This window comes from Macaca thibetana, chromosome 7 (genome assembly GCF_024542745.1).
Source record: "Macaca thibetana thibetana isolate TM-01 chromosome 7, ASM2454274v1, whole genome shotgun sequence".
Lineage (NCBI taxonomy): Eukaryota > Metazoa > Chordata > Mammalia > Primates > Cercopithecidae > Macaca > Macaca thibetana.
Genome location: NC_065584.1, coordinates 96,164,987 through 96,187,968, shown reverse-complemented (window position 1 = coordinate 96,187,968; position 22,982 = coordinate 96,164,987). Strand labels below are relative to the sequence as shown.

The 22,982-nt window shown below is 35.3% G+C and overlaps 1 protein-coding gene across 3 annotated transcripts in view; it reads left to right on the top strand.

Moving 5' to 3' along the window:
• The window catches only part of MCTP2 (multiple C2 and transmembrane domain containing 2), a 259,899-nt gene that overhangs the window by 201,605 nt on the left and 35,312 nt on the right, over positions 1–22,982 (top strand). For all 3 annotated transcript variants that reach the window (XM_050799764.1, XM_050799767.1, XM_050799766.1), the window contains 2 exons: positions 14,547–14,669; positions 17,282–17,323. In XM_050799764.1, the coding sequence (XP_050655721.1) occupies positions 14,547–14,669; positions 17,282–17,323 (165 nt within the window). The remainder of the gene's footprint in view (positions 1–14,546; positions 14,670–17,281; positions 17,324–22,982) is intronic.

Below are 22,982 nucleotides of genomic sequence, written 5' to 3'. Positions count from 1 at the left end.
ATAGCAAACTAAGGGAGTGTATTTGTTTTTGATCCTGTCTCCTCAGGTCCTAGAAGCCTTGATTATTCTCAGATATCTTCAAATTGTTGGTTTGTGTATATTAAGCAGTTTTCACAGCTTTTTTTTTTAAAGGAATATTGAGAAAAATTTTCTCCATACTGAAAAGCTGAAGTTTATCTTGTACTTAACATGCCAGCTTAACAACAATAGTATCGGAATTATTTAAATCAAACCATACCTCTCCCAATTTGTAGGCTTTTGCTTTACCCTATTTAAATTCTGGACAGTCTCATTACAAATTATACTTCACTTTTGTAAGTCAATGTTTATTTACACTGGTATACACATTTACCATTGTTTTTCAGCACCATACATTTTTGCATTTTGCCTTTATATTTGGGGCAGTTGTCCTTCTGTTTCAAGTATATCTTTGATATTTAAGTTCATGTGGGTCTTCTGGTGAGAAGCACTCCTAGCTCATGTTTTTCTGAAAATGTCTCTGCTTTACTCTCCTTTACAGATAATTTGTGACATACAGGATTCTAAATTGAAAGACTGAAAGAATATATATGTTAAATTATTCTGCTGTCGTCTTGCTTTCCCTGTTGCCTTGAGGAATAAAGTCACTCAAATTACTTTTCCTTTGTAGTTGAACTATTTTTTCTCTAGCTGCTTTTAAGTGTTCCTCGTTTCCCAGTTGTTTTTTCAGTTCTACTATGATAGTTTTAGATATAGATCATTCTTAATTTATCCTGACAAGGAATTTTTAGGGGAAGGGGGTTTCCTATATTAATCTTTCAGCATTTCTGGAAAATCCTCAGGCATTTTTTCTTTATATATTGCTTCTTCTCCATTCTCTGTTTAACCCCTCTCTCTACCCCAGACACCTATCAGACCTTCTCATTTCTACCTTCCGTGTGTCTTAACCTCACCTGTATATCTATAACCTTGCTTCTATGGTCTGTGTCCTCAATTTCTTTGGAATTATCTCTCAGTTCACTAATTTTCTGTTCAGCTCCTTTTAATCTGTTAGTGTACCCATTGTGTTTACATTTTATTTTCTCTCCTTTATACCATTCCTCACCAATATCTCAGATCACATAGTCTATCTTTAAAATAATTTCCTTGCCTTCTCTACTTTCATTAGACTTGATTACCAGAACCTCAAGTAAGCTTGGTTCCCCCCCCTCCCCCGCCCAAAAAAACCACGTATTTCGTACATCCTGACAATTCCATTGCACTTCTATAATCTACTCTCCTTTTTACTCTTCTAGACTATTCACTCTTTAGACTATTTCATAATTTCTCTTCTGCCTTGAACTTTTAATAGTTCTTTTGCTTATCCTCACTCTCACAGAATGACCATGATTGACATAAGTGCCCCTCTACTGCTACCCTCTACCAACATCTAAGTGCCCCTCTACTGCTATCCCCCTACCAACATCTATGCCTGTGTCATCTGCTTTTCCTTCTGTAGCTATGGATGACCTGAATTGTTGCCAAGACCAACCCTCCATTTTACAGTGGATTCCACCCTTAACACTGATTCAAAAGTAGTGCTCCAACTGTTATTTCCCATCTCCTGCCTCATAATTTTATTTCTCTCTCTCTCCTCATTTATTGCTACAGTCCCTTCTAGCTATCACCCTATTTCTCTGCTCTTCATTGTAATAAACCCTTTCAAAGAGTTATGTCTCCTGTCTACAATTTTCCCCATTCTCTTAAACTCACTCTTGTCTAATATTTGCCTCATCATTTTACTAAACTGCTCATTTCAAGTCACCAATGACCATATCTCAGTATCTTACTTGTAAGTATATTGTGTCCGTCCTCTTTAAAATACTTTATCTATTTTCAAGAATACAGCCATCTCCTAATGTATCTCTTTGTCTCTTTTTCTGGCATTTCCTCAGGCTCTTTTTCTGACCCCCTGTCTTTTCAAACTCTAAATTTGGACTTTTGTCGAAATCAATTCTGGGCCATTTCTTTCTAGTTGCTTTCTTGCTAAGATTATCCAGTCTGATATCTTTAAATGCCATCTGGAGTCTGATAATCCACAAATTTATGTGTCTAACCATAACCTCTACCCTGAATTCCAAACCATGTATCTAAGGTTTACTCTGTGTCTCCACATGGACATCCAATGGGCACCTCTTACTCCCCTCCCCAAACCTGCTCTTCCTACAGACTTTGTCTCATTGCATGGACAAATCCATTCATCCAAGTTTTTCAAGCTCTTAATCTTGGAATCATTCTCAATCATTCCCTTTTTATCTTCTCATCTAAACTGTTTGCAACTCCTCTGTCCCTAGTTTCTAACTAGTCAAAACATGGTCACTTCCCACTAATTCCACTGCCATCACCTTAATTATAGGACACAATTAACTCTAACCTGGTCTTTTCAATCGTGAAATACGTGTTGTCTCTTCATGATTTGTTCTCATTATGCAACCACAGTGATTCTTCTTAAATATGAGTCAAATTATGTTATTCTGCTTCCTGCCCTCTTGCCAGCCTAACAAATCCCTTAGAATAAAAGGCAAGGACCTTACAGCCATCAACCAGGCCCCTTGTGGCCAACTCCTGTTCCTTCCACACTTCTCTTTCCAATCTTCTTGCTCACTTTGTTTCAGACACAAGGAGTCCATGCTGCCTTTTTTAAAAAACACACACACACACACACACACACACACACACACACACACACACACTGGAGGATTATGCTCATGCCTGTAATCCTAACACTTTGGGAGGTCGAGGTGGGAGGATAAGTTGAGGTCAGGAGTTCGAAATCAGCCTGGCCAACATAGTGAAAACCAGTCTCTACTAAAAATATGAAAAAAAAAAATTGGCCAAGCATGGTGGTGGGCACCTTTAATTGCAGCTACTTTGGAGGCTGAGGCAGGAGAATCACTGGAACCTGGGAGGTGGAGATTGCAGTGAGTGAGCTGAGGTCATGCTTCTGCACTCCAGCCTGGGTGACAGAGCGAGACTCCATCTCAAAACTAAAAAATAAAATAAACAAAACACTGGAAGAAGGCATACTCCCAATTTTGGGCCTTTGCGTTTGCTATTTCTTCTGCCTGGAAACATTATTCACCTAGATACCCACACCTCCTCCAAGGTCTTTGCTCACTTATTGCCCTCTCAGTGATGTCTTCCCTAATTACCTTACTTGTAATTGCAAACCCAACCCCACTGCCTGATATTCCTTCCCTTCCTTTTCTTTGTTTTGTTTTCTCATGGTGGATCTTTTACCGCCTGATATATATACATAGTTTATTTTTCTATCTCATCTTCAACCCTCATATACAATGTAAGCTACATAAAGGCTGCTTTTAGTTTGTTTTTGTTTATTCTTGTGTCTAAGTCAATGTAGGTGTTTAACAAATCAGTACTGAAGAAAAAATGAGTAATAAATTTATCCAGGAAATAAAGTAGTGACAGGAAGATGAGTTTAGTTTGTATGGTCCAGGGATAGAACATTATAAGTGAAGAAATAGTCAAGCAGTTGAGAAAATAGCTTTCTAAATTAGAGAAAGGTGTATGTTCAAAAGCAAAGTCCTGAACATCGTTTTATATCTTAGGGTTTGCAAATGGTGCAGTGTGATTAGGAACCTAGAATGTATGGTGCAGTTGGATTATTATGTACAACCAAGTCTGAGCCAGTTAATGAAAGGTCTTAACTGTTAAATTATGAGGTCTGGATGTCTTAATGTTGGCTAGGGAAAAATGGAATATTTTAATCAGTTCGATGCACATGATAACACCTAGTCGTGTTTTGTTGTTGTTTTGCTTTGGTATAATGATATGTAAGACATGTTTTTCCTGCTTTAACAAAAAAAAGGCAGTTACAACTTCTTGAGAAGGGGCTTGATCTGTTACCTTAGAAATGAATGTGTACCTGGTCAAATTAAAATTTTTTAAAAATTTAACCCTGGATTTTTTTTGAACAGAATTAACACAGCTTTGTTTCACCTTTACCCAATATGTTTATACTAAAATAATCTTACTTATGTGATTTCCCCCTCTAAATTATGCCCTGTACAATAGGATGATTTTTCATAAATATTGTATGATTATTTAAAGATATACTGTTTCAAATATCTAGATTTTATCTTTATTATGACAAATGATTTGATGTACAAAATATTCTGAAGAGTATCTGTGTCTGTTTGCTGCCCTTTCTTATTTTCTTGTCTGAAGGACCACTCCCGTGGTTTTTAAAAGAAATTTAGAACCTTCTTCAGTACTTTTCAGATGAACCAGCTTCTAACCCTCTTAAGTATTCATACAGAATCATTAGATTTTGAATTAGCAGTACCTTACACCAGAAGAAATCAACTAGCCCTTCCTTGGACTTCCTGGGATGTTGTTCTTGTTTCAATTTTAACCCAGGAGTTTAGTAAGGTTGGAGAGTTTGGGTCGGTGGGAAGGAAGGTGGATGTTGGGTCCATCTATTCTTTTTCTTATATTTGTTTTGTGGTGTAGGAATGGGTAACATAACAGAAAGTAGATTTTTCATTAGCTGAAACTTAATTTATATGATGGCAAATATAGAGAACATATAGACTTCTCTTATGATTTCCTACCACAAAAGAACACTTAATTTTATTATTACATACTTAATGTACTTATGTCATCTTAGGTGACTACAAAACAGAAGAGCAATTTAAGATTACCTGGTTACTTTGACCAATTTTGGGTCAAAGTTCTATGCTATATAATGGCCATGTTGGCTAGATTCCCAAACGTCTGTGGCATGCCTAGCTATTTACAAAATAGAAGTATAAAGCAACCCATGATTTTGTGTGAACAACCATAATGAAATATATTTATTCAAATGAGGCTCTTGATTTCATTTTTCAGTTTTTTAAAACACTACTTTCATGGACAGTGTGTAAGCCATAAGATGCACACTCTAATCTCTATAATCATATTTTGCTTTGTTTCAACAAAAGCAGTGTTTTTGAGAATTATTCAGAGACTCGGCTTCTTGTAATTTGGCTGTTTCCTAATCTCAAATTCACTCTTGAAGGACAAAAGGACAGAATCTTAAGATAATTTCAAATGAGATCCCAGAGTATTTAGGGGAACAGCCCTGTCATTCATTGAACTTGGTATCTGAAGTTAACTACTTTTTAGTAGAGGCATTCTCTTGAATGTTTAGAAGATAGTTAATAGCTTGGTTGATTACTTAATTGGTTACAGACCAATTCATCACCACTTCATCATGAAACCTGATAGACATAACCTGATTTGTTCTTTTAAAATTTTTGTGACATGAGATAACATCCTTCTCGTTAAAGAAACAATACATAGAGGATTTGTTAGATTTGTTCAAGTGTCTATGGCAATGCTAGCTAAGTTCTTCAGTCACAGCTATCTTGGAGCTACAGACTCTTGAAGGTATTTTGATCTTTAGGGTTTTCCTCAGGAAAAAAATAATCTTTTCAGAGTCACTTTCTCCTATCTGAGATTTAGCATGTATATATTTTCATAAAAACTATTGCAGATAAATTTTAGGATACAAAGTGAATAAATATTTGCAGCTGAAAATTTAAGGCAGTATTTTGAAATTACACTTTCTGGTCACCTCTGCACCTGTGTCATGGAACATACTGGGAAGACATGCATGGTAGAGTAAGAAGTTTCCTTGGTGCCAGAGAAACCAAGCTTCAAGCAATGGTCCTAACATACGTGATTTTTCTGTTGTGTTTCTGAGTATTGTTCTACTGTATGGATATATTCACTTTTTGGTTGACATTTGGGCCATTTCCAGTTTGGTTATTTAGAATAATGCTGCTGTGCTATGAACATTTGTGGACAAGACTTTTGTGAGACATATTATACAGAAGTAGAAAAGCTGTATTATGATAAATATATGTTCAATGTTTTGAGAAACTGCCATACAGTTTTTCAAATTGGATGTACCATTTTGTGTTTTTACCAAGGATGTGTGAGAGCTGCAGTTGTTCCACATTTTTGTCAACACTTTATATTTCCAATGCTTTAAATTTTAGCCCTTCTAATACATGTGAAATCAGATTTTGTAGTGGTTTTAATTTGTGATTTCCTAATGCATAATCATGTTGGATATCTTCCTATGTGTTTGTAGGTATTCATATGGCTTTTTGTGTTTGAAGGATTTGGTCAAATATTTTGCCCATTTGTATTGAGTCATCTTATTAAATTGTAAGAATTTTTTTGTCTTCTGGAAACAAGTTCCCTTTCAGTATATGTAGTGAAAATATTTTCTTCATTTTGTGATTTGCCCTTTCCTTTCCTTCCAAAGAGCAAAAGGGGAGTATATTTTGATGAAGTCTTTTGTGTGTGTGTGTGTGTGTGTGTGTGTGTGTGTGTGTGTGTGTGTGTGTGGTGGGGGGGTTGCTGTCTGACTCTGTTACCCAGGCTGGAATACGATGGTGCAATCATGGGTCACTGCAGCCTGTAGCCTCTGGGCTTGAGTGATTTCTTTGCCTCAGCCTCCTGAGTAACTGAGACTTACAGGCACATGCCATCATACCCAGCTCATTTTTGTGATGTTGCCCAGGCTGGTCTCAAACTCCTGGCCTCAAACAGACCTCCCAGTTTGGCCTCACAAAGTGCTGAGATTATAGGGGTGAGCCACCACTCCCAGCCTATTTTTTTTTTCTATTTTTATGTTACTCTTCATATTTTTTGTATCCTAAGAAATCTTTGCCCACTCTAAGATGGCAAGTTTTTCTCCTATCCTTTTTTCTTAGAAGTCTTAAAATTTTAGAATTTACATTTAGATGTATAATCCATTTAGAGTTAAATTTGGTATGTTATGTGGTAAGAGTAGGTGATTTTTTCCCCATACATATATCCGGTTTTTCTAGTGCCACTGTTTAAAAAAAATCCAATTATTTTCCATTGAATTACATTGGCAACTTTCTTAAAAATCAACCACTTTTATGTGGATCTATTTCTGGACTCTGTCTTCTATTCCATTGATGTATAAGTCTGTCTTTTCACCAGCACTACTTCTATTTTTGCTACAGCTTCATAATAACTTGTGAAGTCAGCTAGTGTGTTATTTGGTAAAATTGTTTTGACTATTGTATGTCATTTGCATTTTCTTTTTCTTTCTTCCTTTTTTTTTTTTTCTTGAGACGGAGTTTCGCTCTTTCACCCAGGCTGGGGTGAAGTGGTGCAATCTCAGCTCACTGCAGCCCCCGCTTCCTGGATTCAAGTGATTCTCCTGCCTCAGCCCCCCCGAGTAGCTGGGATTACAGCCATGTGCCACCAAACCTGGCTAATTTTTCTATTTTGAGTAGAGACAGGGTTTCACCATGTTGGCCAAGCTGGTCCTGAACTCTTGACCTCAGGTGATCCACCTGTGTTGGTCTCCCAAAGTGCTAGGGTTACAGACATGAGCCACCACGCCCGGCCTGCATTTTCATTTAGTGTTTAGAATCAGGTTGTCCATTTCTATAAAATAAGGATTGCTTGAATCGGTAGGTCAATTTGTGAATAACTGCCACCTTAACAATACCGAATCTTCCACTCCGTGAACTAGGCATATTTATTTTCTTATTTACGTATTCTGTAATGTTTCTCAACAATATTTCATAGTTTCCAGTGAGGATATCTTGCTCATGTTTTATAAATTTTATTCCAAAATATTGTGTTGCTTTTGTGGTGCTACTATAAATGGAAATTTTAAAATTTCATTTTTTAATGTTTTGCTGCTAGTATTAATATCTAAAAATGATTTTGATATTTTAATAATAATTTTGTATCATGGACTTTGCTGAATTTAATTGTGATTTCTAGGATTTGCTTTGTAGATTCCTTAGGATTTTCTACATTTAAAAAATTATGTCATCTGCTAAAAAAAGTTGTACCTTTTTTCTTACATTTACGCCTTTTGTTTCATTGTTTGACTTTATTGTAATGGCTAACACATTCCATTAAATACCGAATAGAAGTAGCAAAAGCAGACATGCTTGCCTAATTTCTAATTTAAGGGGTGCATGCAAGTTTTCCCATTGTAAAATAATTTTGTCTGTTCTAGAACTTGATATAAATGGAATCAAACAGTAGGTACTATTTTGTAGAAGGCTTTTACCACTCATGTGTTTTTAAGATTCATGTGGTTGCATGCATGAGTCATTTCTTTTTTAACTTGTATTTGTCTTTTTAATCAACTTCTCAAGGTACAATTTATGTACAGTAAACCCCTGCCAAGTATGATCAAATATGGTAGCTACAAAATTTTTACAGATGTCCTTGAACAAATTGATGAAATTCCTTCCAATTATTATTTGTTAAGAGTAGAAGGGTGTTGAATTTTTGTCAAAAGCTTTTTCTGTATCTGTTGAAATAATCACATACCTGTTCTCCTTTATTCTGTCAATATTGTGAATTACATTGATTTTTGAATATGATATCAATTTTTCATTCTTGGAACATATTCTACTTGGTTATAATTTAGTTTCATATATTTCTTGATTTAATTGACTACTATTTTCTTGAAGATTTTTGCATCTAAGTTCATATTTGGTCATTTGTCTGTATTTTTATTTCTTTGTAACAGTTTTGTCAGATTTTGATATTAGGGTAATACTGGCCTCATAAAATAGTTGGTAAGTATTCTTTCCAAAGTGATACTCTTTCTTTTCTCAATGTTGAGTAGAATTCAACAGTGAAACCATTTGCCCCTAAATTTCTCTTAGCGCAGACATTTTCGATAAATAATTCAACTTATATATTGTTCAGTTCTATTAGGTTGTATTTTACCATTTTTTCCTTTGTTTTTGTTTTTGTTTTTTTTTTTTTGCCACAGTTATTCATTGTATTTTATCTCTGTCTTTTTTGTTTATAGTGTTTTATTTCATTAATATTTAATGTATTTTTTGTATTGTTGGATTTTAATTATTTTATATTTACCTCTTTCTTACTCTGTTTCTCTTCTTTTGACTTTTAGATTTCCATTTATCTGTTTACTTTTACAATTTATTTCTCCCTGCCTTTTTTATGTAGTTGCTCTGAGTATTAAGGTGTATGTGTGTGTATTTTCCCCTTAACTTTTCACAGTCAATTTAAGATTAATATTGTATAACTTCATCTAAAACATAGAAGCATTACATGTCATCTAAGTCTAAATGTCCATCTACCTCTAACCTCATTTATATTAGTTTCCCTGTGTTTCACACCTAAATACATTATATACCTCACCAGGATAATGTTATAAGCTTTGCTTTAACCATTTATAAACATTCTGAAAAATAAAAGAAATAATATTTTCTATTTACTTATGTATCTACCACTTCTGATACTTATTTCTTCCTGAAGTTTGCATTTCCATCTGGTATCATTTTTTCCTCACCTTGAAGAATTCCTTTAGTATTTAGTGATGTGCAGATATCTACTGATAAAAAATTCTTTTAATTTTCTCATATCTAAATCTTTAACTTTCATTCTTATAGGATATTTTTACTGGATATAGAATTCCGAGTCTAAAGTTTTTGGTTTTGTTTTCGTTTTGTACTTTAAAAATGCTATTGTATTATCCCCTTGCCTCCGTGGGTTCTGATGACAAATCTATGGTGATTCAAATTGTTGTGTTTATGATAATGTCATTTCTCTCTAGTTTTTATCAACATTTTCTTATTATCTTTATTTTCCAGAAATATGGTGATGCTATTTATCCCCAAAGCTGGATTTCTTTAAATTTACTCCTCTTGAGGTCCTCTGGACTTCTTTAATCTGTACATTTTGTCTTTTCCTAGATTTGAAAAGTATTCAGCCAATTCTTCTTTAAATATTTTTCTACCCATTCTTTTTTTCTGAAATTCCAAATACCCGTGTTAGAACTTTTGAAATTTTGACGGTCTCCAGACCTTCTATTAATTTTTTTCTATTATTTTCTGTCTTTTATATTTGATGGTTTCTCTTGATATCTTTATAGTCACTGACTTTTTCATTCTTAATTTTGCTACTAAAAATATCCATTGATTTTTAAAATGTTTAATGTTGTATTTTTTAGTTGAGCAATTATTTTTTAATGTTTCCATTTTATGCTTATATTTACTGTTTTACCCATGGTGAGTTTATTTTCCATTGCCTCACTGAGCATGATTTTTATAGGTGTTTTAAAGTTCATTTCTGATAATTTCAACATAAAGTTCACCTTAGAGTTGGTATCTTTTGATTGTCTCTTGCTGGAAAATAGTTTCCATTTTCTTGACTCTTTGTATGTTGAGTGGTGTTTGAATTGTATCTTAGATATCAGCAGTTCTATGTTGTGGAGACTCTAAATTCTGCTACATTCTTCTAAACAACTTTTTTTTTTTTTTTTTTTTTTTTTAAAAAGGAAGGCATTTAATTTTATTAGACTCAAAATGCAAACTTTATCACATGTCTTATGGTGATAGCTTTGATCTTAGACTGCTTTGAGTGTGCTCTGCATGTATGCCAGCAACTTTAGCGGCATTCACATACTGAATTTGGGGTTAACCTTTGCTTACACTCTCCTTTCAGTGTACCTCTGCACTCTCCAGTGGTCTTGGTTGTCCTTGAGTGCATTCCTGTTTCCTCCATTCAGAAGTAATGGTCAAATGTTCATTGGAGTTTTATATAACTGGTACTATCAGAGTGACTGCAGCTGCCCTTGGATCAAAGATACAAACATTTTTAATTAATTCCATGCAGATCTGATCCCTTCTTTCAAAGTTACAACTCTCTTTCTTTCTTTGAAGATGCTCAGATAATTACGCTTTTTTCTAAAATAAAATGTTTTTCTAGGGTTTATATTTGCTTTTCCTGAAAGATATGTTTGTTAGGAAATCAGTTCTTTACTACAGAAATGGGAATTATGCATTTATTTAAAAAATATATCTAAAGGCACTAAGGTCTCACTCTAAAAGGGTTTTAGGTTATTTGAATGTGATATTTAAATATAACTCAATTTTTGTTGTAAAACATTTCTAGGATTGCTTAAGTATTCCTGATAGAGGCAAATGCTATGGCAAATGAGGTGTTTACCTAAAACAACCATCTCCTTAATACTGGTAGCTGTTCAAGTAATTTTTTCAAAGACATATTTAGTTTTAAAATGAAGAAAGCAAATTTAAAATGATGTGTCCTGATTTTTCTCCATAGCTTTATGTCAGCCTCTTTTTACTTGAAGTTACATTTAGCAATTTAAAATAATAATAAAGTCCATTTACCCAGTAGACAGGCATTTAGAAATAACCACCATTTAGTATATAGTTAAAACCCTCAATTCCCAAAAAAAAATTTAATAGGGAAAGGGAAATAGGTAACAAATAGGAAAATTTCTAGCTTTACCTAATAAAGAAATTACTGTTGGCTCTACTTTTTGCTATGTTTTATTTTATAAAAAAAGAAACATTTGAAAAGATAGAAAAATATAGGAAAAGATTATATATTTGATATTATAAAATTTTAAATAAAGGAAAGTTGATGGAGCAAGTCACACTGGAGGAAATCAGTGTGGTTTGATTTTTTTCATTGATCCAAAAAGTATTTCAAAATTTCACACTTACACATCAAAAAAAAAAAGTTTAGCACTAGGAGAAAAGTACAGAATGGAAGAAGGTGAAGGAAAATCATCATGATTTACAGTTTATATGATTTTCTACATCAGATCTACAAAAGAATGTATTTGCAGTCTCTTACAGCTAATAAGAGGGCTCCGAAAGAAAGTGAACAATGTATAAAAATTAGTATTTCTGTACCCAGCATTAACCAATTAAATGATAAACTTTAAAATTGTTCCATTGCTGTTTATAATAGTGTTAAACTCCAAGTTACTTAAAAAAAACATGGAAAATTAGTACAGTGAAAATAATAAAATATTTTGAGATACCTGAAAGAAGTTCTGAATGTAGAGAAATAATCATTATGAAATGTCAATATCAAGATACCAATTATCTTTAAATTATAAAGACAATCTCAGTCTTAATTTTTCTGAGTTGTTTAGAAATTTACAAATTAATTCTGAAATACATGTGGAAGAGTAAAGGGTGAAAAAATATCCAAGATCATTTTGAGTGTGTAATAAGAGACTTGGCCACTCAGATATTGTATGGTTACTAAATTATAGTTTAAAAATGTGGTCTTGGTAAAATATAGGAAAATATATCAATGGAGAATTGAGAGGGCTCAGAAACAATAGACACATTCATGTGGGAACTTGGTATATTGACAGAAGTAGCAATGTAGGTTAACGAGAAAAATGGGGATCGTTACAGGAATTTAGCTGTAAAAGATGGCTATAAGGAAAAAGTTGACATTGAATTGCCTGAGGTAAAGAAAAAATGAAAGCAAAACCAAAATTGAGACAGAATAAAGATCATACACGGTTATCTTTTAGAAGAAAACACAAGGAAATAGCTGTATTAACTCAAGGTAGAATATGATTTCTTAAGTAGAACACTGAACATTAAAGGCACAAATCCTCATGTAAAATACTAATATATTTGATTACATAAAACCGCTATTTCAGCCCATGTTTGCATTGATGAGGGAGTAGAGTTGACAACTTGCAAAGCATTCATTTGAATGGGAACTATATTAGTTAAAATAAATGTACTTGATTTATGTATACACCATGAAAAGAACTATAAAATATACTATTGGTTAAAATATTTGCAGAACAATAGGAACATTTTTATTTTGTTTGTTATTCCTAATATATACCTAAGGTGCCCTCAGGTGGGAAAAATTCACATCAAATTTAGGACAAGGTTGCCTTTAGAAGTGAGAAGAATAGGACTGAGGAAGGTTGACAAAAATGAGTGTCTGTGCAAAACATCTTTAAGTGTTAGAAAATAAAATACAACAACACGGTTTTACCTCAGTGAAGGAGTTTCTCCCAGAAATACAAGATTGCTTCAAATTATGAAATTATAAATACAACACATCACCATATTGGTGTCTTTAAATGAAAAGGATAGAACCATCCTTATCTCAGAGGATACTGAAAGAACAGTTAGCTACCAACCATTCTTGATTTTAAAAATTATACCCTTGTTAAAATTGCTGGACAAATTTTTGTTTAAAACATGTTTTTATTAGGTTTGGAACAGATATGAAAGAGTATTTATAAAACATTTCAAAGATATAAAGAATAATGATCACCTATGTGTAAATTTTCTGGTATTAAAAATGGTTTGTGTGTGTGTTCTTAATGTGATATGATTTATCACTCTAGAAGTATTTTCATTAAAGCCAAGAATTAAACAATGATATCCTTCTGAACAGTTTAACAATTTTTTGTAGGAGTAACAAAATCAAGCAGAAAAAAACAAAGGTAAAAATAAAAGAAAGAAAACAGAAGAGGATCCTTATTTGTAGATTATGTGACTATATTCTTAGAAACCTCACAGGAATGAAATAAACTATTTGATACAATAAAGAATATTCAGTAAGGCTGCTAATGTTAAAAACATATATATAAATTATTTGCTTTTATATGTAAATAATGACAAGTTTGAAAAACATAATGGAAGAAGTGATTTTATTTACAATGGGCACCAAAAATATAAAAGCAATATATGATAGCCACAAAGAGAAAATTTTTAAATGTTAGAAAAAGTTTTTAGCAATAAAACAGTATTGCTTTTGGAAAGGAAGATTTCATATTTAAGATGCAGTAATTTGCCTTTTCTAAGTTGATATGTTATAGCAGTGACTTTTTCAAGCACTTACAGACAGCTGATAACCACAAATTATCTTATTTCATCTTCTAGACTCCCTGTGAGTTTGAAAAGAAAGCAAAACTCAAATTTTGAAGTAATTTACCCAAGATTTCACTCCTGCCTCATAATTAAAAGGTGTTCTCACCTTATTTATCCTAATTAGTGTGTTTCTTGGAGGTAGAACCATCTCATTTGCATTCATGTCTCTAGTAACCATTGTAGCATAGGCAGTTGGACTCAGTCTGAAATTGTCACTTGCCTTTCTATGTGAGGAGTCACAAATTTCAGAGGTTGACAGAAATTGGGCAGCTAAAAGAATACCTTTTCTGATGTAGACAATGCTAGCCAATCATTTTCTTGTGTCCATAGAGTCTCAAAATTGGTAGATTTTAAGGATTTTAACAAAAGTTTGGAAATCCAAAGTCTTTCTCTGAAATATTTGGATTTTTCAATATTGGCAGCCAATTGAAAAAGTAATGGCTTTCTCCTGTTCAAATAAACCTCACTTTTGGCCAAATTTGGCCTGTGGCCTGCCTCTTTGTGACCTTGGACTTTTTCCATACTACTTTCCATAAATTCTGGCACACTAAAATCCATGGGCTTTTCAGGTATGAAGCTACTGTATCTGTCTATTCCAGAGCGTGACTAACTAGCTCTTTCTATACTACCAGTTCTAAAACTGAGTTGATCATTGTGTGTGTGTGTGTTTGTGTGTGTGTACCTGTTTGAAAATGTTTCTGAAAGTGACTAGAGATAGCCCAATTGAATCTCCTTATGTCAATGTGTAGGAATTTGATTGCTCCCCTAGTGTTTTATCAAGCAGTCATATGTTCTTATTTGTCTTTCAATCAGGTATTTTTGATCACTGTCTGGAATTTTGAGCTATATATGATCCCTTTGGCATTGTTGCTGATGTTTGTCTACAATTTCATCAGACCTGTGAAAGGCAAGGTCAGCAGCATCCAGGACAGCCAGGTAAGCAAGCATTTGGAGTTCTGACATTTGACTGCGAGAAATGTGTTAACAACAACAAACTACCACCACCACCAAATCATGGCCCAAGTCCATTTCGTTTGAGATGTGAGGCAGTCCTACAGATGCACTCATTTTGCAGTGGAGGTCTTCTATCATGTGTAATCTGGAGTCTTCTTTCTGTGGCATCTTATGTTCCTGAGTCTTGGCCTGCTTGAGGGGAGCCTCTGGTTCATGGTTATTATTTCCATGCTGGTAGCATATGTCTGTGTGCTCATGTGATTCTCTGTAGAGTTCCTGTGAACAATCTCCTCAATCACCAACGAGACCTTTGCTGCCTCTGTGGGCCGTTGCTGGGCATGCAGAGAGCTCTGCAGGGCTAACTCTGGCCTTTCCATGAAGGTATCTTATGCAGTGTTCTCTCTGGCTTGAAGGCTCAGGAGATTCCCAGAGGCTTGTCAACTCCCAGGGCAATCAGAGAGCGGGTAGGCTTAGACCCATCTATTTGCAGGTGCCCACATTTGTCTGGAAATTCCCAAACTTCCTGTCTTGTTGAAGAAAGCAAGACCCTTTCTCAAAGACATCACTCCGCATCTACTCATCCCACTTCCATTCTGACTCTCCTGCCCCTGGCCCCCTCACTGCACCCTATAAGATCTTTTTCTGCTCTAGGTGGCCAGGAACTTGTATTTGTAGGCTTTTTTTTTTTCTTTAATGATGTAATCTAGGCATTCCAGATTCAAGAACCTTGATTAATTTCCTTTCTAGATAGATCAACTTCACATTTGGTTTCCCAAGAGTCAATCAAATCCTGACTGTTTTTGTTTATTTTTCCTTATGTCCTCATAATGGACTTAAGGGAGGTTTCTGGTTTCACTTAGGAAGGAAGGAAAGTGGGAAAAATGAGTACTGTGGCAAGAGGAAAATTTCAAAATTTACTTTGAGGCAATTTCAAAATTCTATTCTGTTTGATTTTTAATGTTTTAATTATTTAATGCAATAGGCATGAACACATATCAGTGAGAAAATAGAACCAGCTAATAAATGAATGACTTTAATAGATCCATTTAAGGACTAGGTTTCACAGAGTTATAGATAATGGAAATTTTTGCAAAGAAACATCTCTAATATCTGTGTTGTCAACAAATATTTTTACAATGCTTATGCAGGTTTTATGTGCCCACTGTGTATATGTGTTTAGAGTATGTGCATATGTGTGCAGGTATGTGTGAGCATGTACATATACTAGCATACATGTGCATATTAATATACCTATGTGCACATAAGTGTGTATGTATGTATAAAGCCTTTATTTATCAAACATTGAAAATAATTACCTAATTTAGTTCTATAACACAACTATGAAAGAGGCAAGAACTATTTTCATTTTATGTCTTATGAAACTACAGTGCATATGATAAAGTGATTTGCTTAAAGTCACAAAGCAAAAACTATTGAAACCCTGTCCCAAGCTAAAGACTTCTCCTAAATATGGCGTTTTTTCCCTCCCATAGCCTGTTTTCATTACCTTCCTGTTTATCCACTGGCTTTCATGAGACATGTTTGCTGCCAATTGTGAATAGGTTAGTTCCCCAGATGACCCATGAGTACCATACAAACTGCTGACTGCATCTTGTGAGAATTCTAGAAGGTAGGGCTATACTGGCCCTGAAGAAATTTCTTGATGATTGCTCCGTGGTTTTATGGAATGTAGCAGAGTATTTTCTGGATACTTCAGAGTTAGTCCTTTTTAAGAGCATGATATTGTCAATTCTCTTTACTATTGGAACAATGACATCTGAACAGCATGCCTGACCTTTGCAAGGTTAAGCAGAAATGCAAGTGTTCAAGCTGAAAATAGAACCTGTTGTCTAATACTGAGCTTTCTTTCCAAACTACTGACCCTATTTTATTATGTACCAACAGATATTAGTTTTTAAACATTGTGGTGCTATGATCAAACTCTGGCCATTAAATAGCCAAGATTTTTACATTAAACAAGCCCATTAGCAGTACAGCTGGTGCTGTGGCACCTGAGCTAAAGCCAGGCACCCTTTAGTCCAGCTCTTAGCCTTGAGTTTCCTTCCCTCACCTGCCCCTTCTAACCCTAAACCCAGAGCAAAATAATAATGCCACAGTGAAACCTGTAACTTATTTTTAAGATTGATTATATTCAGACTAATGCATTCTATACTGCCTAATGTTTCAGTAATGGCCCCAAAGGGAGACAGCAGTCATTATAATAACAATGAGCCTAGCACTAGTGGAGTATGGTATTCTCAGCCTTAACGTAGCAGTTGGTTCATTTGTCAGAATAAGAACAACACTGTTTACAGAAAGTACAACTCAGCAATGCATTTTTAAAGCTGGCTGCCTTCAAAGGGCACTGGCCTAATAGTTTATTTATAGTCAACAGTTGTATGTAGATTATGCTTATTATTTAGAGTCCTGCCACAGTGTCCCTGAACTTTAAAAGAGTTATTTTTTAAGAGGTTATAATGCATTTCAAAAATATGAATGCTTAAAGTCTGTAGGCAAGCTTTAAAATGTGTCTAATTTGCATTTGTTAATTTCAGTTGATGTTTTTATAAACACGTTGTGGGATTTCCTTTCAGGAGAGCACAGACATAGATGACGAGGAGGATGAAGATGACAAGGTGCGTATGTTCAAGAAAGAACACAAAAATACACTAGTGTTGTCAACAGATAGCATTCCTCCAGGTCGAATCTCTCTCCCCCCACTTTTTGTATTATAGAGTTACCAGTATAGTAATATTATTGTAACTTTTTAAAAGGATATCCATTTTTAAGATTTTTTAAAGTGACGTTGAAAAGGGTAAAATAGAAGGAATAATTGAAATGTTATAAAAAGCATAACTATAGGAGGCCTTTTATTGGATGCAAGCCAAGATTAGCCTTCCCCTTCAGAGATAAAAGGTAGCCTAGGAAGTCAAAAGTAAATCAAGTGAAATTGCTGTTTCTTTCGGCTCATGTCTGCACTCTGTGGGGTGGTCACCCACTTCCGTGCCTGTCATTTTCCCAGCTGTTCCTGGCAGTGTTTTCAGCTATATGTCTGTGTACATCTGTCCTTTTCCTTCTCCTGGGAGAATCTCTCAAATCTGCTGCTTTTGTTGTCATTACGCTTTCAGACAAACCTTCTGGAATAAAATGAAACAAGTGAAATGCCAAATGAAATGCTACTAGCTTAATGGACTTCCAGTCTCCTTAACCTGTGGGTATCTGGGGCGAGGGATGGTAACATGTAGGAGGCTTGTGGAGAGAAAAGGGCAAAAGGGGAAACCTTGAGAGTAAGTATCCCGGGTAAATGCCCATTGAATAGAAATGTATTCAAAGACACTGGCTCTATGATACAAAGAGCCTTAAAATTAATTGAGTGGACCAGATGGTTTTGCCCATTTGAAGCAAATGGAGTGGATTACAAAGTAAATCTTATTTGTTGTGTTAAGAGGATCATTAATAGCAAAATAATAAAATCAACTATAATACTTTTAAAGGAAAAATGACCTTTTTCAGAAAAGGGGTTGCACAGACGCAAGTTTCTTCTTGATATCTTCATGTTAGCAGTTACTGAATGATTAAATCATTGAATATTGTCAAAGGAAAGCTAAGTTAATAAGGTTTATAATGGGATGTTTTACCAAAAAAACAGAAGTATTAATGAAATTATTTTAAACCTGTATGAGGTGATAACATGTTCTTCATGTTATCAGGCCTCCTGTTCTTCAGACTGGCCAGCTATCAGGTGGGGGTTCCCACAACCCCTTTCTTGGATTCAATGAATTTCTAGAATGACTCACAAAATTTAAGGAAATATTTACTTATATTTACTGATTATTACAAAGGACACAACTCAGGAACAGCCAATTGGAAGAAATGCACAGGGCAATGGATGGGGGAATGGGTGTGAAACCTCCACACCCTCTCTGGGCACACCCTAGAGCACCTCCTTGTGTTCACCAACCCAGAAGCTTCCAGAATATGGTATTTTTGTTTCTATGGAGGCTTCATTACATAGGCATAATTGGCTGAATCTTTGGGCATTGGTGTTCACGTCAATCTCTGGCCCCCTCTTCCTTCCCTGCAGGCCAGAGCTGGGGAGGACTGAAAGTTCTAACCTTCTAATCACATGTTTGGTTCCCCTAGCCACCAGCTCCCCCATCATTAGAGGCTTTCCAAAAGTCACCTCATTAACAGAAATCCAGGTGTGGTTGAAAGGGGCTTGTTATGAATAGCAAAAGATGCTCCTCTCACCTTTCTAGCTCGAGCTATTTTAGCAAGTGAGGACAAAACCAAGTATTATAGCAAAGATGTTCATATCTCTCTTATCACTTAGGAAACTCCAGGAATTTTAGGAGCTTTGTGCCAGGAACCAGGGACAAAGAACAAACATACATTTCTTATTATATTACAACATCACATTAGGCAAAAATCTAAATATTTATAAACCAGGCCTGGATGAAAGGAAGATTTCTTCCTGTTTGGCCAAGCCTGTTTAAATGAACCACCAGTAGAAGAGGATGTCCTCTACCCTTTAGGAATAACTGTGACCATGTGTCTTTGGCCCATCTAATAAAGGAGAGTATCCAACAAGAAGATGAATGGAAACATGGTATTCAGTGACTGCCAAGCAACAAAATCAGGTCATAGTCAAGACCAGTGGTTGTCAAGGTCTAGTCTGCCACTGATATGTACCTCAAGAGCTACCTAAAGGTCTGGAGAGACAGCCCTTTGGTCTGTGCTTTAAACCTTTCTGGGCAAGGATGACTGAACAAGGAGTTGGAACGGCAGCATCCACAGGGATAAGCCTGGGAGCTGTTGCATTCATCTCAGCATGGCCCAACCCATACCAGTTGAGCCCACCTGTCCCACGTTGAGGGCACTGGCACTAGGGTTTTCCTCAGTCCCCCCAGGGAAAATTTATTCTTAACATGTTTTTATTATAGTATTTTAATAGCACTTTTTAATAGACAAGTATAACCATGGTGGTTTTGCTTTCCCAATTTTATATTTCTATGAAATCTTCTAGAGGAATAAATCTAAAATGATATTTTGACTTCTGTTTATGTCTCTCCTGCTTAACACAACCCTTCTATTGTTAGGAAAGACGGGCAAATTTTTCCATCCTTGTCCATCTCTTTTCATTCTTCCTTCTGTAAGGGATTGGTAAACTAAAGGGATCTTCAACTTTCAGACTTTTTGAGTGCACCTCCACATATGTATTACAGCACTTGGTTTCTTCTCTGTGTAGATCAGCTTCTACCACTGAGATGTGCTTGTCATAGACCAGGACATACAGTCACTGGGTGACTCCCCATCATAGTGAGCTGGAAGAAAGGTCTCATCCACTGAGCCCTTCTGGCTTCTGTTGTGTGTTAGACATGACAGACCATGCTTCTGGGAACTGTAACACACTCAGTGAGAGATGAACTGTTTACAAATTATAAACACACAGCCATTTTGTTCAAAACCAGAAGAGGAGAGAAACTCCTTTCTACCCAAACCATCCATCTTGAAGGTGACACTCTTTAATTGCCAGTGCTCCTTCCCACCAAATACCATCACGGACGACTGTGGAAGATAAAAGCGTGCCGGGGCCTGTTGGCACAACTTCCTCGGGAGATGAATGCTTTGCCATGTTCTGCCTGTCTCTCATGCACAGACCAGGACACTGTCTGGGGTCTGTCATTCTTTTATTGTCTGGAACAGGGATTATTGTAAAATGACATCACTGTAACCCCTTGTTCCTTAGCATTATGAAAAGTTCGTGGTAGTAACTTGTATTAGAAACCAGATTAGACTTCACAGTTTTGCCTTTTCTTTTGTGGACTTTCAGTGGTAACATAGAACTTTCAGGTAACTAGGTTTTTGCCTTTTAGGAGATGAAATGTACAAGCTAAACTTTGAAGAGAGGAAATCCCTCCTTTCTAATACCTGATGGCTCATGTAAGAAATTGCTTGTTACAAGTCTAGTTTTCTAGGGACTCCAGAACAAACAGATAATAGCTAAGTTCAGCCAACAGCAATCAGTTGACATTTCCTATTTGTATTAGATTCCATATGTGGAATCCTTCCATGTGGACCTTATTTGTACGGATGGATTACAATGAAAATTGCATTAATTTTCTACACAGTAAAGGTCAGTAATTGAAGCATGAACCAAGAAACTATTGTGTAAAATGCTGTATCCCATACTTAGGAAAGGTCATGCAAGACAATAATATCTTGTTTTCATTACAGAAGGTATAAATACTTGCATTAGAGTTTCTTTCTTTTTCCAGCCCAACAATCACTTACATAGAATATTTCAGCATTTTCTATTAACATCAGGAAGAAGGAATCATAAGGGCATGTAATAAAAGAAAAAAAGCCCTGCTTAATGCTATCAAAAAGAAACAGTGCTCTAAGGCTTGCATTGTGGGTTGGTTTGTTCATAACTAGGTTGTCAGAAATAGAACTTGAATGATCTGTCCTTTTAGGATCATCAATGAAGTCACAATTGCCTGACAGTGTTTATGAAAAACAATATGACCCTTTTATATCAGTTGTAGATGAAAAACAGATATGGACATTTTCCTTTAAGGAAATAAGAAACATCCATTTTTGTTGATTGATTGAGGAGCATATTATAATGGAAGGATGCAAATGGATATTGTATCTATATTCTATTTTCACAAATTAGTTTGTCATTAAAATTTAAGTACAGTTTAAACTATCAATTTCAGTGTTTAAAATGATTTTCCGTCCTCTAAATTGATTAGCCAGTCCCTTCCTCATTGCCCAGACAGGGCCTTCTTAGTGAGAGAAGCACATGGCATGTATCTAGAAGGAGTTCTCACTGTGAATTAACCTGTAGAGTCCTTTGGATGATGTGGTTAAGTCCACCGTGCCTCGTTCCCTGTTTCCTTGTGCCAGAGAGAGAAAGGAGATAATCTATAATATCCTAATCAGAGAAAACTCTTGTTCATGGAGGTCTTCTTACAATCTAACAACAAGAGTAGTTTTGTCTATAATTCATTTGTGCTTTTGTTTGTTTTTTTTTTTTTTTTTTTGAGACAGAGTCTCGCTCTGTCGCCCAGGCAGGAGTGCAGTGGTGCCATTTCGGCTCAATGCAACCTCTGCCTCCCACGATCAAGTGATTCTAGTGCCTCAGCCTCTGGAGTAGCTGGGACTACAGGCATGTGCCACCACACTGGGCTAAGATTTGCATTAGAGATAGGGTTTTACCACGTTGGCCAGGCTGGTCTGAAACTCCTGGCCTCGTGTGATCCGCCTACCACGGCCTCCCAAAGTTCTGTGATTACAGGCATAAGCCACCATGCCAGGCCTGTTTGTGCTTTCTTCAGAATGTCTAAAACATAGTAAATTGGTTAGATTAGTAATTTTTAAAACTATGACATGAGCAGTGATACTTACAATGATAAAGTGTTGTATTTTTAAGAAAATAAAAAGCCAGAGAGTATCTTTGAATGGTTAACAATAGTTACACGTGCACACACTCACCTTCAGGGATATACAATTTATATACAGGGCATATTGTAAAAGACCTGGTTATGGATGATTTTCAGGGGAATAAAGTGTATGGGCATTCTAATTTAAGTCCTTTTAATTTGATTTAATATGGTTTTTAGTGATGAAGTGACTTAATTGCTAACATTTTTATCATACTATCTTTCAAACCTTTTATAGTGAAGTGGATTCCAGCCAATTCTTAATTATCAGTTTATGCATGTTTTGGATGAGAGGGGGTTGCCTTCCCAATTTCCTGTAGTCCTTTGGCAAATCTACTTGCTCAGATACTCTTTTTAAAAATCAAACTCTCATTCTTAAAAATGTTTTGACCTCATAACCTTTAGAAGTCATCCAGAAATATTATCAATCTGGCCTTTTTGAACATTATTCAGAGCATCCTTCTTATTATCAAGCTCACTAATATTCCTAGTACAAGTAGATCTTTCTGATTTCTAAGGATTATAGTATGTTATTCTCAAATATTATGAAATGTGATATGCTAGACTCGGATGAATTACCTATCCTTCTCTTAGCGAATGTGCAATTGTCTGACCAAATATCGTCAGAGGCTCTGATTTTTTCGTAGTTTATATAGATTGAGTATCCCTATTATAAATACTTGAAATCCAAAATGCCGCCAAATTTGAAACTTTTAAACTCTAATTATCAAAGGAAATGATCACTGGAACATTTTGGATTTCTGATTTTTAAATTAGGGATGATCTACCAGCATGATGCATATATTCCCAAATCCCAAAACAATCCAAAATCCAGAACACTTCCGGT